This window comes from Schistocerca nitens, chromosome 3 (assembly GCF_023898315.1).
Source record: "Schistocerca nitens isolate TAMUIC-IGC-003100 chromosome 3, iqSchNite1.1, whole genome shotgun sequence".
Taxonomy (NCBI): domain Eukaryota; kingdom Metazoa; phylum Arthropoda; class Insecta; order Orthoptera; family Acrididae; genus Schistocerca; species Schistocerca nitens.
Genome location: NC_064616.1, coordinates 713,664,627 through 713,682,164, shown reverse-complemented (window position 1 = coordinate 713,682,164; position 17,538 = coordinate 713,664,627). Strand labels below are relative to the sequence as shown.

Here is a 17,538-nt window from a genome sequence, read left to right as displayed (position 1 = left end):
ACCAGCTCTCAGCCTACAAAATATTAGGTAGAAAAATCTCAAATTTAATATATTACAATAATGCAATAAGTATCTTTAATCAAATACAAAAAGAAGCAGAATATTGCACAACAAAAACAAGCCACAATACATGGTATGTAGAGAAAGTTCCCAGAATGATTTTTGTTTTGTAGTCACTACTTCTGAGTGATTGTGCACAGTGACAGATTTTTTTCTGTTCCAGCTAAGCTTCACCAGAGGAGTAGCAGTAATTGGTCTCAAGTCGCTCTATGAGAACAATGAAGCAAAGTAACAAAACACTGTGGGCAACTTTTGGTTTGAGGAGGGATGGGTGTGAAGCTAGCAACTTTCAGCTGTTGCACAAAACTTACAGTGACGACTGATTTGGTACCAGAACAATACACAAATGGTGAGAATAATCTCATCTATGATCCAAAGACACCACTAAGGGGAGGAGGTACTGGTGAAATTAGAGCTGTGAGGACAGGTCGTGAGTCGTGATTGGGTAGCTCAGATGGTACAGCACTTGCCCACGAAAGGTAAAGGTCCCGAGTTCGAGTCTCAGTCCAGCATACAGTTTTGATCTGCCAGAAAATTTCATACCACTAAATGTTGTTTAAGTTATTGACCTACCTCCTTTACACATGGAAAAACAGACACCTGTACCACACTATGCCTAAATATTTTTGGTGAGGACAGTATTTTCAGAATGAACCTTTCATTTGCATTACCACAAAACTGAAAGAATTCCAGATTCAACAATTGATCCAGCACATAGTTTTGTCCTGCCACAATGTTTGAAAACAGTGCACAGTCCACTGCAAAGTGAATGATCATTCTGGATGCAATCCCCTGTGCTGTGGGTAAGCCACTTTTCCACAGTATAATTTCTTTTGGGTGAACTAGTCCAGCAAAGTATGCAGGAGAGCTTCTGTGATGTCTGAAAAGTGGGTGAAAGAAGGCAGTGAGGAAAATTAAGGTTTAAGACCCCGTTTACACCAAGAGCATTACAAATGGAGCAAAGCTTGAGTTGGGGATTCATGCTGGCATTTGCCTTAAGCAATTTAAATAAACCAACACTCCAGATCTGGATGGCAAGATGAGGATTTGAACCATCATCTTCCCAAATGTGAGTCAGTGTCTTAACGCTGCACCATCTTGTTTGGTGAAAGTAAGAGAGAGGTACTTTCAGAAGTGAAGCTGTGAATGCACATCATGAATCATACTTGTATAAATCAGTTAATGCACTGTCTGTGAAAGGTTTCAAAAATAAATTATATACTAACCAATCCCAAATGCTGAAACTGGAAATCTCCTCCCAAATATTTTTCTCTGGAAACTGTCTTGTCCCCACTCCAACCTTACTAACATATAATTGAAAAGAACTGAAGGTTCTACAACTGCCTGACCTCATCCCATAAAAAGAAACAAAATAGACAAATAAATAAATCAAAATGTATGAAGGATGTAGATCACTAAGAGATGTCTTTCCTCAATTAAAATGTAAAGCAGCTCCACATCATTAGAAAAGGAGCATTATCTTGATTGGAAGAAAAATGAAGAAGAAGAAGAAGAAGAAGGAAGAAATTGACTGTGGCCTGTTGAAAGAGTTATCCTGGCAATTGACTAAAGCCATTTTGGAAAAGCTCAAAAATTCTAAATCAATATGTCTGGACACAGTTAATTACAAACTAAGGCAGTGGATAAGTCAAAATACATCAAAACCAACTTAAGGCAGATGATGATTACAAAGATACAGATCACGTCCTTTGATTGTAAAAGTAGTAGCCTGAAGGGGAGGCTCTCAATGGAATGTTCTATAAACAGTGATATATTATACCTACTGAAAACAACTACATGAATTAAACTGCATATTTACTTATAATCAGTACTCAGGCTAGAGTGCAATTTACTGAATCCCCTTGTGCAACTAATGTATTTCTGCTAATGTCATCATCAGAATATGTGATAAAGTGCAAGTTACAATGAGCAATATACACCTAATCACAGTATAATGATCACATATAAGAAAGATCTCACATAACAGAAGAAATTCAGTGTATGTTGTCAGGATTAGTAGGGTAAGGTAGGGAGGTTTGACCATTCCCGGTTTTATCATCTTTGGAGCAGAGAAATGTGGTGCTGTCTAGTAGTAAATTACCTTTGAAAATAATCATATGCAAAGAGAAGTGATTTTGTGAAATAGTACAGCAACAGCTAATGTTTATTTGTTTACTGTGAACAAACTGAATATTTCTCATTTCACTTGAAAGCCTCTAGGTAAGTCAAACTAATATTTTAATCAGGATGGAATTAAATGAAATTTATTTATCAGTTATTTCTCTTTAGTTTTATATAATAATTTTGTAAATATTTCAAAATTTTTATTGCTTATACTGCAGTTTTGTTGAGATCTTATGTCAGGCTTGTGTACCCAACAATCAGTTTCATTTTACTGCGCTTTTAATGATATTCTGTTTCTTTTCTTCAGCATGTCCTTTATTTGGAATGCTAGCAAAAATGCCAGTAAGAGAGATTCTCTAAAAGAATGAAAGATGCAATTATGCAGGTACTGAAAATAGTGAAAGTATCAGAAAGGCTGCAAAAGATTTCAATATGGACAGAAAAACATTGGAAAGATATGCTGAGAAAGTAAGATGTGCAAGGAAACTACCATTCAAGCAAATGATGTATCTAAGCAAATATTTGCAATGAGCCAGGAAGCTGACCTGATAAATTATGTGATTCAGGCCAGTAAGTTAAATTATGGTTTAACAACAATTCAAGCTAGATATTTTGTTTATGAATTTGCTGCTGCCCTTCACCGAGCTACTCACAATTTCTGCTACCCAGACAATCAAAAGATTAAAAAGCAACAAGTTATGATTGTCTCCTTGGTTTCATGCTATGGAACAAGAAATTATCTCTGTGACCTCCACAACCTAGAAGCACTGGAAGAGCACCCACTTTAACAACAAAGTTGGTGTTCCTCCAGGATCCGAGTTCTGCTGTCATGACAGAGGGTGGATGACTGACGAGAATTTTCTTACTCACTTTATCAAATGCTCTAAAACATCCATTGGTCAACCAACAGTAATTACACTTGACAATGATGCCTCACACATCACTCCGAAAGTTCTAATGATTGTCAAGGATAATGGAATAACACTACTGTCGCTACCACCTCGTACTAATCACAGATTGCACCCCCTAGGGCTATATTCGGTCATTTTAAGATCTTTGATAATAAAGTGGTTGATGACTATATGCTCACTCATCTTGGGGAGACAATCTCTATATATAAAATTCCCAGCTTGGTTGGAATGGAGTTTCCTCGTGCATTTAACACAGTTAATATCCACAAAGGTTTTGCCTGCACTAGTATTTGGCCATTTAACACCAACATTTTTACTGAGGATGATTTCTTTAGAGTCATATGTTATAGATAGATCATATGTGGATGCAGACTCCCCTTCTACAGAAAAGGTAGCAGCCACATTAACTTGTAAGGACGTTCATGCAAATGCATTCACTTCTACAAGGGGCTTCCGACAGCAGCCACTTCTATGGAGGACCATCTACTTCTATGGAGGACACTGCAGCAGCATCCACTTCCATAGAGAATAATGCAGTTATGTTTACACCTTTGTAAGGCCACACAGCAGTTTCTGTGTCTAAAACTTTTCTTGAAACTCATGGGAAATGTAGCCAGACTGCTGCAGAAACCTCGTCATATTACTGAGAAAATAGTCTACTTATCTCTATAGGGAGTCAGACCATTTCCAAGAGCATGTCCAAGAAATAACACTGAAGTTGGTAGAAAAGATGTTTTAGTAGAATTATGACTGACACACCCATCATAAAAGTCACTGAAGAGGAGTATGCTGAAAGACTAAGTAAAAGAAATAAGAAAAGTGTTGCAAAAACAGTGAAACAAACTCTCCTAACATAAGAAGATGATGAGGATTTCCAAGAGTTTCCAGATTTCAGTGAAGGACTATGTTCTTTTGAAATTTGATGTGAGAAAAAGAGAGGGATGATTTTATGTATTAAAATTTATAAACTGCAGTGAAAGCAAAGTAAGTTTTTGAGAAGAGTAGCACCTAAATCAAACTATTTTCATTTTCCTATCATTGATGAAGCTCGTGTAGCTATAGTAAGAGTTGCTAGAAAATTACTCAACCCAGTTTTAACTTGGGGAATGCATCATAGTGCCTCTAAGATAATGTTTCCTGTCACATTTTCAGCAATGGATGTACATTAGAACTATACACAGGTATGTTTTATACTCAACTGCTTTGCGTGACATAATTAATACATGTACAATTGGGGAGGCATCCCATAGTCAGGGAGCTCTGACCCATATTTCAGCTATTAGACAAAACTGATCTAAAGTTATTTTTACAAGATGGAGAACACTTTTATAAACCAGGTAGGTACTGTAAATATTCAGGGGGTTACAACATGCATTTTAAAAAGTGGGCCAAACCACCTTAGGTTCCCCTACTTAAACACACCACAATAATCGTGATATGATCCATTGTACCATACCTATTTTATTTATTTCTAGTTAAGTATAACTTTTCAAATATGTAGTCATTATATTGTGATTAGGTATACGCTCAATATTTTAATTTGCTCTTTGTTATTACAGATTTTGATGATGGGTGTTAACTCAAATACATTATTTACAAGGTAATTAAGTAAACTGCAATTCGGACTGAACATCTATAATGATCGCTGATCTCTACAAAGAATTTTTATCTGACACTGTGAAAGACTGTGTGCATTCCAAAGTGTGGAACAATTCCATGCCATGAGACACTGTTTAGTAAAACACCACATTGCCACATTTCCCACCTCTACTATCAGATTTAACAGTAGAGTTCAAGGAATGTAACTTAATTTACATGACTGTGAACACGAGTCAGCATAACATTTAGAAGAGAGCATTCTCCCATGTCATACTGAAGGCTTTGAGACATTAAAGCTAAAGACTGCAACACAAATTGTTTCTTGATAATGTCAATATTGTTTTAAAATTTCTTTAAAATCACTCTGGGCTCCTTCTTGACATAATGAATACAAGAAAAATCATAAAAAAATAAATCAATCCAACAATGCAAATTTTGCAATGATATTGTCAGTTTTCAAAAATAAAATGTACTTAAAAAGTGATACACACTGTCAAAAATAGATCACCAATTTTCTTCAAAAACAGGCAGCACTATGTCTACTGCAATCAAGCAAAAATTATTTTTTAAATGCTAAACATTTTAAAGCAGCCTACATCCAGTAATTAAGTCTGCAAAACAACACAACAGCTGGAGTAACAGAGATAGTCTACAGAATACACAGAAACGGATCATATTTTCTACCTTGTATCAACAGCCAGTTTCTCTAAATGGCTCCTTCACACAAATGCCAGCACTGTTCTTTAATCAAAGCCGTAAGCAATTCCTTCATCATATTAAACAATGGAGATACATGAATGAATCTACATAAAATAAATCAGATGGTATGGTTCACTCTTTAACTGTAAATCATATTTTGATTGCATTTTGTCAGATACTGTACAGAAAATCATCCTCAGTACTTTAAATACTTCATACAAGAGAATGTACGAAGAATGGCAACATCAGTTAATCATAACATATGTAAATCATTGGTGCATCTCTATCAAGTTAAAATTACCTCACAACAGTCATGATGTGATACGACACCAGAAAAATTTGAGTGCATTATATGCAATCAAACAACAAATTAAAAGAAAAAATAAAACAAAATGTGTATGGCTTCAGAAATAAAGACAGGGGAAGGGTGGAATTATCAAGTGTAGGCCTATACCATTTTCCTTTGAAGGTGAAAAGAGGGGTAGACTCGTTGTTCTCATAATAAGACTGGTAAAATTCTATTTCATACCATATATTTTCCTATTGCCATACCAATATGGCATCTCAAATAATGTTTATATCTTTCTACAAGCTATATTTCTTTACATCAACTAAACCTAGCATTTTGACCAACTTCTTCAAAATTTGTTTATAGGTCTCCCATGGTGTTAAATCTTTATTGGCCCCCTTATTGTACTTTCCAATGTATTTGGTATTGCTTATTCTTGGTGTATGTGTATTTCTCTCTACTCCCATTTTCTAAGATTACTACATGCCTCGCATGAACTTCCATCCATACACAGTACTATCACACTATAGTACATATAACACAACAAGTAAACCTTTATCTCAACTTTTCCTTCTTCAGAAACCTCTGAGAAGAGACATCAATGTTCACATTTTCACAACTTATGATTCACACTGTTTTATTCAATCCCCCAACTTCAATAGGTTAGCACAAATTCCCAGCGTTAAAATGATTGTCCAAGAACTACATGAAAAGAGGCCCCCCCTTCCCCCCCCCCCTCTCTCTCTCACACACACACACACACACACACACACACAAGGAAACCAGATGCCAGGGTACATGTTCTTCACATCTTCAGCACTGTATGAAGGAGCATGTCTGTTAAAAAACTGGCCTTAATGAGAGTAACGTTATTAAGTATAAAAAACATGGTGTCTTGTCAGTGACATTCATCCAATGTTAAGTCACCTTTTCCACATTTTGTGAAATCAGCAATTAAGTATAAAAAGCAAAGCACACCGGAAGTAACAGCCTTCCATTATAAGTCATACTCTCCACTTTTTGTGGAGTGACTAGGCTATTAAAATACACATTACAAATTCATAAAACATTTTGTACATTATCAAAATAATCAATTTTTCACACATATATGACTTGTTCCTTATAAATTTCATGAACACAATAACCAAACCTTTTATCACAGAGTAAAAAGAAACCATCAGTATAAAGTTGTCCTTAGAGGGCAAACAATGCTCATAAGGTATTAACACGAATCTCTTTGGAATACAATATGACTTCAGATTTAAAACTATAACAAAAAATAACAGGAATCACATCAGCATAAATAATCCCAATTTCTGGTAAGACTTAAAGAAATTTCATAAGCATAAATAATCCCAATTTCTGGTAAGACTTAAAGAAATTTCATAAGCTTTGTCCATAAAGATAGAAAAGTTGAATTTTGGACATGTATCTCTGTTGCAAATCTAGTCTGCTTTAGATTCTTATTAAATAAATAGTCAAGAATGAAGGACGATATTTTAAAAGAAAACAAGTTGCTTCAGAAGCAGGTTAACAACTTCATAATTTCTACAGCTTGTCCATAAGTTACTCCGACTATTTTACATTCAGGGCCGCCACAACCCTATTTTTGCCATGGCATGGCTCAAAGTCAGCGAGACTCCAGGCTGTGCACAACACCCCGACCGCTAGCTTGCCGTTGTCTAGCAAGGAATGATTGCCCCTGTCCAGAACTGAGGGCTGCAATTCTGTGGTCTACAGCTGCACTTTGGAGAGTCAAACTCTGCAACAATGTTACAAATGAAATTAAGCATAAAGAAGAAACTACAAAATTAATTTGTCATTAACTGATGCAAATGTATGGTTTAGTTGTAAAGAACATATTTCAAAGCTGACGAACGCAGTGTTTAAAAAACAGTAGGCGTACTTTTACTTTCATTACTTGACGTGACTTGATGCTCGCATACCTGCAGATATACGGATATGAAATGGTACACGAATGACTTCACTGGTGATCACTCTACTTACTCCGACAGGCCCTCCCTTCCCTTCGTTCACAAATGGTGCACTGGAAGAATGATTGTACAGCTCTGTAGCTTAACAAGCTAGCATACCATGGGAAGCAATGTCGCTGATTCTATTGTAATGTGTGTATTGGCCCGGATAAAACTACAGTGAATATAGTAAACAGAGAGAAACAGACAGACTGGTCATAAGGCAAAGTATTACTATCAACAATTTAAAACAGATGCCAATAAAGACATTTACCTCATCAGTATACACTCATAGTGGATTTAGAGAACACTGTAGCACTATGTACTGCACACTGCATACAGTATTTCTCAAATATTGTATTATACAAACAAAATACTTGTGAAACAAATCTTGTGGATGCTGGCAATCAACTACTTTCTCAGTCCTGTGCATTACAAATTCTTAGCCAATCAAGTTTCATTAAGTACTGCAAAGCAACAGAACATCACATATGTAATGATGCATTTGACGATTTTTCATTTGATCTCAGCTTTTGTTCCATGCTACTTTGATAAAATTGCATCACACTCATTTGCAGATTGGATATTAAAAAAGTTTTTTTACATATATAGTAACCTGTGCAATTTTCTCAATATCTTTATATGGAAACAATCTTTCATTTTATGGCTAATTCCCATCTCTTTACTTTGTTTACATTATAAATTCAGTTCTAAAACCAAAGCTTTGTCACTGTAAAGTCTGTCATACAACAGAAACATCAATGGCATGATTTTTGTTCCTCTCTTCACCATGATGTACCTCCATCCACAAGCTTTTCACTGTGATAACAGCAGAAGCCATTACACTACACATTAAACCTTCAAATAGTGGACATCAACTTGCAAACTTTTGTTAGTTTTCGTGAGCCTCATTTACACTTCCAGATAGCTTGTTGACCATGTATCACCAAAATGATTATCAAGTTATAGTTACTCCACGGAAGTCAGTAATGCAGAGAGCATGGAGAATATATATGTTACCTTCCAGGCCAGTTCTTTCACATAGGAAAACTGACTGATTTATCTGGACTAACCATAATGAGATGATCATTTGGTGATCATGTAAAGCAAGAAAACTGGTGGTGTAAATATCCATCACTGATCATGCGGCTCATCAAACTCTTTCGGGTACCATGGATAGCATTGTTGGGAGGCTCATAACTTGCCTTCATTGATTCAGGGAAGCCTTGGAAAAACCTAACCATAGGTGAGCAGATGGGGATTTCAACCATACTGATCGTGATTGTGAGTTCATCGCACAAGATCAAAACTTCAAGTATCTAGGTGAAATAACTGGAAACACTAGCAATAAAAAAGTAGCTAACAAAAAACCCACAGAAAAAATGTGTAAAGCCTACAAAATTATTTGAAATATGGACAACAAGAAATCACTGTCCAATAAAGCCAAACTTTGTCACTACTACACAGTTATTCCTACACAAGCACTCTACACAACAGAGAGATCATCATTAACTACTACATCAAGAAAACAGGATGACAAATACAAAGAAAAATATTTGGACCAAAGTTCCAGATGTTATCTGGATGTGCAGAACCTTAGAAGAACTATATTCCGTGACTGAGTGGTTCATCTCACTTGCATAGAAATGATGTATGAAATTCTACACACTATTTCTGTGGCATTTAATAAGCTTTATGTATACTCTGGGTGGTGCCAAATATGATTGGAAATCAACTACACTAAGCCAAGCATGTGGTTAGAAAAGCTGAAATTTCTGTGTTGAAGATCAATCAGGACTGTCAGTTTTATTACTGTAATGACCACTAGCTGTGTCACACACCACGGCAAGCTTAATAATACTGGAATGTAGCACAATCACGCATATGAGGTTCTGCACATGTGAGCTGTTATTTTGTTAGCTGCTTGTGTAACCAACATGGAGTCTAATGATCAACTCATTGAACTTCCAGTAGCTTCTGTGCTCATGTCAACTATCAGGTAAAGTGAAAAAATAATCTAAACTGTAATAATTATGATGTATTCATCATGAGGACTTATGGAACACAGTTTTTCAAGTAGGTAATTTATGAAGTTATTACATATTCATTGACTCTTACTCAATAAAGGAGAGAACTATTAGAAAACTATGTGTCTTTATCAGTGTTATCTGTGTTTTCAAAAATTTCAAAAGGTAATCTACCAATTACTTTCAGCACGAATTACTGAAAAATGCAGTTAGGTTTTAGAAATAGCTCTTCTGTTAACTAAGCAAAATATTTTTTCTTGCACAAAATATTGGATGGTGTAAAAAAAAAAAAAAAAAAAAAAAAAAAAAAAAAAAAAAAAAAAAAAAAAAACAGCCAGCAACATAACAAAATCTCTTGACTGAGTGAACAACAGCATACTACTAACTCAAACCTGGCTAAGATCTGTGCTCTCAGCATGCACTTGCATTCTGGGAGTGCAGCCAAGTCTGCTTAGCATTACAGCTTCACCCACCATTGTGCTACTCCAAAGAATTGTGCAAGTGATACAGCTACGTGCCAAAGACTGCACAAGCAGGAAACATTTGAAAATATGTTTGCAACACAATTGCTGCATTTATGTGAGACAACTTCTGGACGATGAAAATCAAATTCCCGAAACTGTTTTTCCCTGTCATGTTTACATGTTTAGACATGAAGTAGTTTTGCTAGACTGGCTGAATGTTAGTTCTGGTTTCTAATTTAGTCAGCACAAAGCCTGTGTCTCTTCAATTAAATATCAGCATTAGTCAACTTTGTCGCCAGTCTAGTATTTCTACTTCTAGTTCACTGGACAAAAAGCCACTCTGTCCAGATTATCTAAAAAGTTTTAAAAACAAGACATAACCTGACAACCAAAGCAAGTTTCAAAAATGGTTGAGAGTTTACATGGGAGCAAAAATTAACTGTGGAAGAGGAAATCTGGCAGCTAGAACTACATTTCCAAATCAATGCTACAGTATTCACTTGACCAACCCTTAACTCAGTTTTATCCCTAAGGGCTACCTTCATTTCATCCAGCATTCTCTCTCATTCACCAGAAGACAAGTGCGTCATATCGTCCTTGTGGCTGGTGCAGTAATGTCTTTCCAATGCATGTTTTTTTGCAGCTCATAACAGGGCAATGGCATATTAAGCAAATTTGCATAGCCTTCAAATAATACAAAACTGTAAAGTAATTCCAGTTCCGAACTGAATGACATGGTACTCAACTTTTTCTTTTTCTTTTTTTGGAATAGTGTGTAGACACCACAGTATTTTCTGTGGGAGAATGTAAACTGAATTGAACACAATTGGGTATGACAAGTTGATTACTCTTTTGCTCTAGCAGCATTTGGCTGCAACCTCCTATTCCTCCTCAGCCCATGGCCCCATTCAATGCTGTGCTATGAGAGCTAAAAAGGAGTGCAGCCAGATTACTTGTGTCCACAGGCACGGTTTGGCCAGGCCTGTGCTAAATAAATGAGAACGCCATTGAAGTACGTTAAAATATTCAACTAGTTTATGTCTTATCTGAGAAACAAGATGCAGACAGTTGGTTTACAAAGGAAATATGCTAGCAAATGACTGAGGTAATTGTAATGTGGTGATTCTGCTTGCCTTCAACACTATTAGACAACTCAAAACTATCTTATTAGCTAATGATACAGTCATACATATAACTACAAATTCAGGTCAGGAATTGAAAAGCAGCAATTCATACTGCGGAGAGGAGTAACTATTGGTTGTCATCTAATAGGCTGACACTTATCGGCAGTAAGAAACAGTTTATTATACACAATTCTCTTCATCTACACATAGACCTACATGACTGCTCTGCAGAGCAGAGGGCTCAAAGAACCACTTTCAGAATATTTTTCAACTGTTCCACTCTTGAACAGCACATGGGAAAAATGAAAACCTCAATCTTTCTGGGCAAGCTCCAATTTCTCTTATTTTATTATGATGGTCGTTTCTGTCACTGGAAGTGGGAGTGTATTCAGAGAAGAAAGTTACTGACTGAAATTTCATTAAAAGATCTTGCCACAGCGAAAAATGGCTTTCTTTCAATGATTGATACACCAAGTTGTGTAACATATCTGAGGCACTCTCTTCCCTATTTTGTGATAATACAAAATGAACTGCCTTTCTCTGAACTTTTTCGATGTCCCCCCTTGGTTCTATTTAGTAAGGGTCCCATAGTGAGCAGCAGTTCTTTAGAAGAGGATGGACAAACACAGTGTAGGCAATCTCTTTATTAGATTTGTTGCATCTTCTAAGTGTTCTGCTAATTAACACAGTCTTTGGTTCACCTTCCCCATAATATTTTCTATGTTGTTGCTAAAATTTAAGTTATTTGTAATTGTAATCCTTTTGTGTTTAGTGGAATCAAAAACCTTTAAATTTGTATTATTTTTCATGTAGCAGTCATTTAACAGAACTTTTTTAAGACTCACGTGGATGACTTCACACTTTTTATTGTTTGGGTACAATTGCCACTCTTTGCACCATGCAGATATCTTGTCTACATAATTTTATGATTCATACTGTCAACTTTACTAGATGGTAAATGGCAGCATTGTGCACAAACAATCTAAGAGGTTTGCTGAGATTGTTTCCTAAACTATTCACAGTGACAATTTTCTTGCAATTGTAGCATAGTTAGTGAAACAGAGAAGACTTAATTTCTTGGACTGAGAGTCAGTGAAAGCTCTTGTCTAAGGAACATATTTATGACCTCCTGCATAGATTGAAGATGGCTATTTTTTCCAATTTGACTGTTGTCCACAGTCAGCATCTGTAACACACAGGGTCAGCAAAATAAAACTAGCCCGGAAAATATTTACAATGAGACTAATGAGGGAGTTAATGGACATCACAGAAAATGATGTAAATGGCCACCACTGACACTGAGGCAGCACAGTGATTGATTTATAAAACTGTGAGAGACACATAGCAGCTCTACTGGAGGGATAGCAACAATAGTGTTTTCAGTGTGCTGCTGTAGCTTTTCCAATGTGTGAGGATTAATAAGTGCATCTAACCCTTCAATTTGCCTGAGAATTATTTGAGTACACCTGACCCTTCAATTTGCTTAACAGGTAAAAATCACAGGGAAAGAAATCAGGTGATCAAGGTGGCCAGGAGATTGCACTGCCTCTGCTGATTGTCCGCTCTTCACCGAACACATCATGCATTCATGACAAGGTCGTACTGTTGCTCCGTCTTGCTGAAAATATCCATACAGTTTTTCATCTTCTATGAACTCTGTCATACATGGATTACACAGTTTCTGAACATAATGGTGCCTTTTCATTGAGTTCACATACCCTGACAGGCTGTACAGGTGTAATCTGATGAAATACAAAACTGAGAATCCCAAAGTCCTGATTCCACTTTACTCAGAAACCACCAGCATAACTCAATGCGCAAAAGTTTGTCTGGACACTATAACTAACGCGCAACAGCAGATTTGTAAGGATACTGATGCAAATCCTTTATGATGTTTTGACATGACGAGTTCTTAATTCCCACTTGCACAGATAAATGACACTGCGATTTCATTGGACTTTGTTTCGTGCTTTCCTTCACTCAAGCAATTTTTTTGTTGTTCAAACTTGTTGTGAATAATCACAGCTTTTATTCACTACAAAGCCGGTCTTATGCAATTTTGCCATTAACTTTTGCATTGCAGACTTTGCTGGAGGTTTTACCAAAATTCCTTCAATCTTAAACTCATGCACAAAAAGTTCCCGGCACATTTTTGACGAATTGTGGTTCACATAACAATCTACCATGGGACAGAGAACATTCTGAAAATATGCATGCGCAGACGTATGACAGCAGCCGACTGGCGCATCCAAATCGTGGCTTCCATCATTTTCTGTGATGGACAGTTCTATTTGCTGACAACAGTCACTTCCATGCCAGACTAGTAAATATTTTATGTATAACAAATGTTATTTACTTTGGATGTTTTAATTAATTTATGATACATAGGAAAAATTATCTCAGCTCCCAGGCAGAAAAAAATATATTTTTATCCCAAAACTGAGCTCTCTGGACCACAAATAATGTTAATTCTTGATGCCACTGTACACTTTTAATTAAAACGCTGAGTATTCTAATACTAGCACCACAGTTCATCAACTCACTTGCAAGATTCATGTTTGACAACACGAACTTGTTTAAAATGATATATCATTCTTTCAATGAATACAAAACAGAGGACTCATCTTCATATGGTGTGTACATCCTTAATTACTATTTGAAAAATGTGAAACACTTCTCACCATACACTTTCTGTAAGTTTCCATGTGTATCAAAGTCTGGTAGTAGCAAATTTCAGGTTTATAAACCCAAGTTGGAGATATTCCTCCTGACAAACTCCATCTATTTCTTGCAGGAATCCTTTAGGTTTTCTAGTTGTGTTACAGGGATGTAATTCAATGAAGTGAATGGACTAGCAGACAATATTGTTCATACGTCAGGGCTTATTAGGGCCAGCTTGATTGGTTTGTTGTAATTTTAAGACATTTAAATACATTTTGAAGAGTGAAAACTGTTGGTTGCATTGACCTTGAAAGAGAAAAAGACTAAGGTTGTTAGGGGGACTTCGGTCATTCCTCTTTTAACACAGTGCCCTTGGCCTCTTAGAACTTATGCAAGTGCTCTTTAACTTGAAGACAAAGGATTTTTGTCTGGTTCAGCTATCTTAAATTGGGCTTTGCCAAATACTTTCAGGAAAATTCCGATTCGTTCTTACTAACAGGCCATAACATGGTTATTATTAGTAGTAGTATTAATGTTTTCATTCTACATTTACTTATGTAATACATACAATCAAGTTCCCCACATCTTAAGTAATGATAATGAAAATGTGTGGATGTTTTGAAGAGTATCTGAGTGATGGCTTCAGTCTTTTGTTTCTTGTGATACAGTAATATAAACTCTCACTCTCAGATGCAACACTTCGTCCACCTTAAAATGACAAAAAAATTTCATACAAAACTTATGATCTTGTCACTTAATGAACATCAATAAGCAGGCATTAATCACAGAGAAAGAAGTAAGGTTTTCAGTTATAAAAATCTACCCATTGATGCCAAGGATCTAATACATAATAAAATTAATTACAAATGCATACTGATATCATATTTGTTTGACAATGTAAAATGTGTGTGTTCATTGAATGAATATCAGTTTGCATTTGTAATTAATTTAATTATGTATTAGATCCTTGACATCAATGGGTAGGTTTTCATAACTGAATACCTTACTTCTTTTTCTGTGATTAATTCCTGCATACTGATGTTCATTAAGTGACAGAATCATAAGATTGTAAATCAATCAATAAAAACCAAATAACATACCTGTAGTTTAATTAGTAAATTAAAATTGCAAACCAATTAACACTTCCACATCATACTAACAAAGTGCAATTATGAGCAATGGTACATGTAAATAACTAATGATAATGTAAAAGTAGAGTGCGTAAAAGTGCACTAGTGATCAATACTCACAAGTTTATAAAATGCTGATGTCATAAGTCTCTCCTCCAATTCATGGCAAACTTTATTTTGTTCTTTCTCTTCCTAAAATTTAAGAGAATTAGCATTAACAATTTCAAATAAATAGTCAAAAACATGCTTTTGCTTACAAATGCTGTGGCATACATACTGATATTAATACACATAACTTAATACTTAGAGAAAATTGTAATTTTGAGTTCTGGTATATAAATGCTAAGAAGTTAAACAGCTAACAAACTTGAATGAAATACAATTGGCTGGCAGCTGGCCACTACCACGGAACTCACTGAAACATCAGTCACAAAGTTATTTTACTCAATGTATTATAGAAGAGTTAAGCAGGTTGTTAGACTTTACTGTAACACTTTAAAGATCACCTCAAACTTCGTGGTTGTGTCATCATCTGCAAGTACAAATTGTGAAGACATACGTAACTTCATCTCCCTCTTCTTTTGAGTGAAATGACAGTAAGATATATATCATGGTTCAGTGGGCACCACACTCTACAGAAAATGTGTGATATTGGTTATAAAACTAAACTAGATAACTTGAATGGCTAAAAAGCTAACTGAGCATTACTGAATAGTTAACAAGCTGCAGCTGACACACAACTCCTGCTGGCTTGGCATCAGCCTCAGCCAATGCTTCAGTTGCTAATCTCACACCACTGTGGTGAGAAGGATCCAGCAAGCACAACAACGACATGTCGTAGATGTGCAGGCCAGATGTCCGAAATTTACACAAGATAAGAGTAAAGACTCATGAAAGTGTAACAGGGTAGTAAGAGCATCTCTGCCTGGAATCATTCAGCCACAGGTGCGCATGAAAAAGCTTACTATCAAATAAAAGGCCCATGAATCAATGTTGCTTTACCACATCTAGCAATCTGTTGCTTAAGTAGAGATCAGGATCAGGGTGAATGTCCTGATCCTACAGAAGTCATAACAGAGGTTCTCAGAGGGTAAATTTGAAATATGCCTCGCAAATGGTCCTCAGGATGCAACATTCAGTAACTGCTACTGATGCAAGCACAGTGTTAGTGTCACATTCACCAGTGATGTCTGAGATATTTCATTTTATTAGATCTTATTCTTACTTACTAAGTAGTTACTAGTTTCCAGTACACCAGCTAATCAATAATGAACAGAAACATTTGAAAGCCACAGTGATACTGAGATAAAATATCTCTGTACAGAGTAGAGTTCAGGGTGTTCGATATTGCAATGCTTGTGTTATCTGAATTACAAGGGTCGTTCAATAAGTAACGCCCCACATTTTTAAAAAAGCCATTAATATACATAGACAAACGTACTTGTTGGTGCTTCACATCTGATGTTTGTTCTGTGCGCTGGTGAAGTTTTGAACCATTCTGGCAAATGGCAGAGCCATAGTACAGCATCAAAATGGTGTCTACATATGACTCACGTTACAAGATGCGTGCTGTTATTGAATTCTTGTGTGCAGAAAAAGAAATTGTGGTGAACATCCATAAACATTTGTGTTCAGTTGATAGGAGTATAGTTGGGTGATGGGTAAAGAAAGTTACTGTTGTTGTTGGCAGGAGAGCCAACACCGTGTTGCTAGAGGAGGCCAAAAGGCACGCGTTTTAGCTCACACAGGCTGGCGTGAGGTCTGGAACAGGACAAGGAAATTACAATTTAGAAAAACGGGCGTAGCTGGTGGAATACTTAACTTTAATCCATTAATGATGAACGTCGCTCTTGACGGTACATGATTCACAATGTCAATGATAACTGAATATGGCGCCTTGCTAGGCTGTAGCAAATGACGTAGCTGAAGGCTATGCTAAACTATCGTCTCGGCAAATGAGAGTGTATTTTGTCAGTGAACCATCGCTAGCAAAGTCGGTTGTACAACTGGGGCGTGTGCTAGGAAGTCTCTCTAGACCTGCCGTGTGGCGGCGCTCGGTCTGCAATCAATGATAGTGGCAACACACGGGTCCAACGTATACTAACAGACCGCGGCCGATTTAAAGGCTACCACCTAGCAAGTGTGGTGTCTGGCGGTGACACCACAGTTACAGCTTCAGAAAATGCAGAAACAGAGCTCCATGACAGCCACACTTGGATGTCCTGTCACAGCCACTGCTCCAGACATGCTGAATCATGTGGATGGCATTATTTGTGCTGACCGGCGCATCACAACTCGACAATTGGCTCTACAGTTGTTGGTCAGCATTAGAAGTGCAATCTGCAATGATCCAGATTCTCAGATATTCAAAGAGGTGCTCACAATGGGTTCCACAAATGCTCACAGTGGATCACAAGATTCAAAGAAAGGCCGGGCAAGAGACTTTCGAGTAAAACGTCTCACCTGAACAGGAGTAT

General features: G+C 36.6%; 1 protein-coding gene across 1 annotated transcript in view; it reads right to left on the bottom strand.

The window, feature by feature from the left end:
• Positions 1-7,082: 7,082 nt before the first annotated feature.
• Positions 7,083-17,538, bottom strand: part of LOC126249729 (protein Hook homolog 3-like) — a 199,012-nt gene continuing 188,556 nt past the window's right edge. Inside the window, exons 14-15 of the mRNA XM_049951409.1 lie at positions 15,182-15,253; positions 7,083-7,444 (exon numbers count right to left, since the gene is read on the bottom strand). Coding sequence (XP_049807366.1) covers positions 7,313-7,444; positions 15,182-15,253 — 204 coding nt within the window. The 3' untranslated portion in view covers positions 7,083-7,312. The remainder of the gene's footprint in view (positions 7,445-15,181; positions 15,254-17,538) is intronic.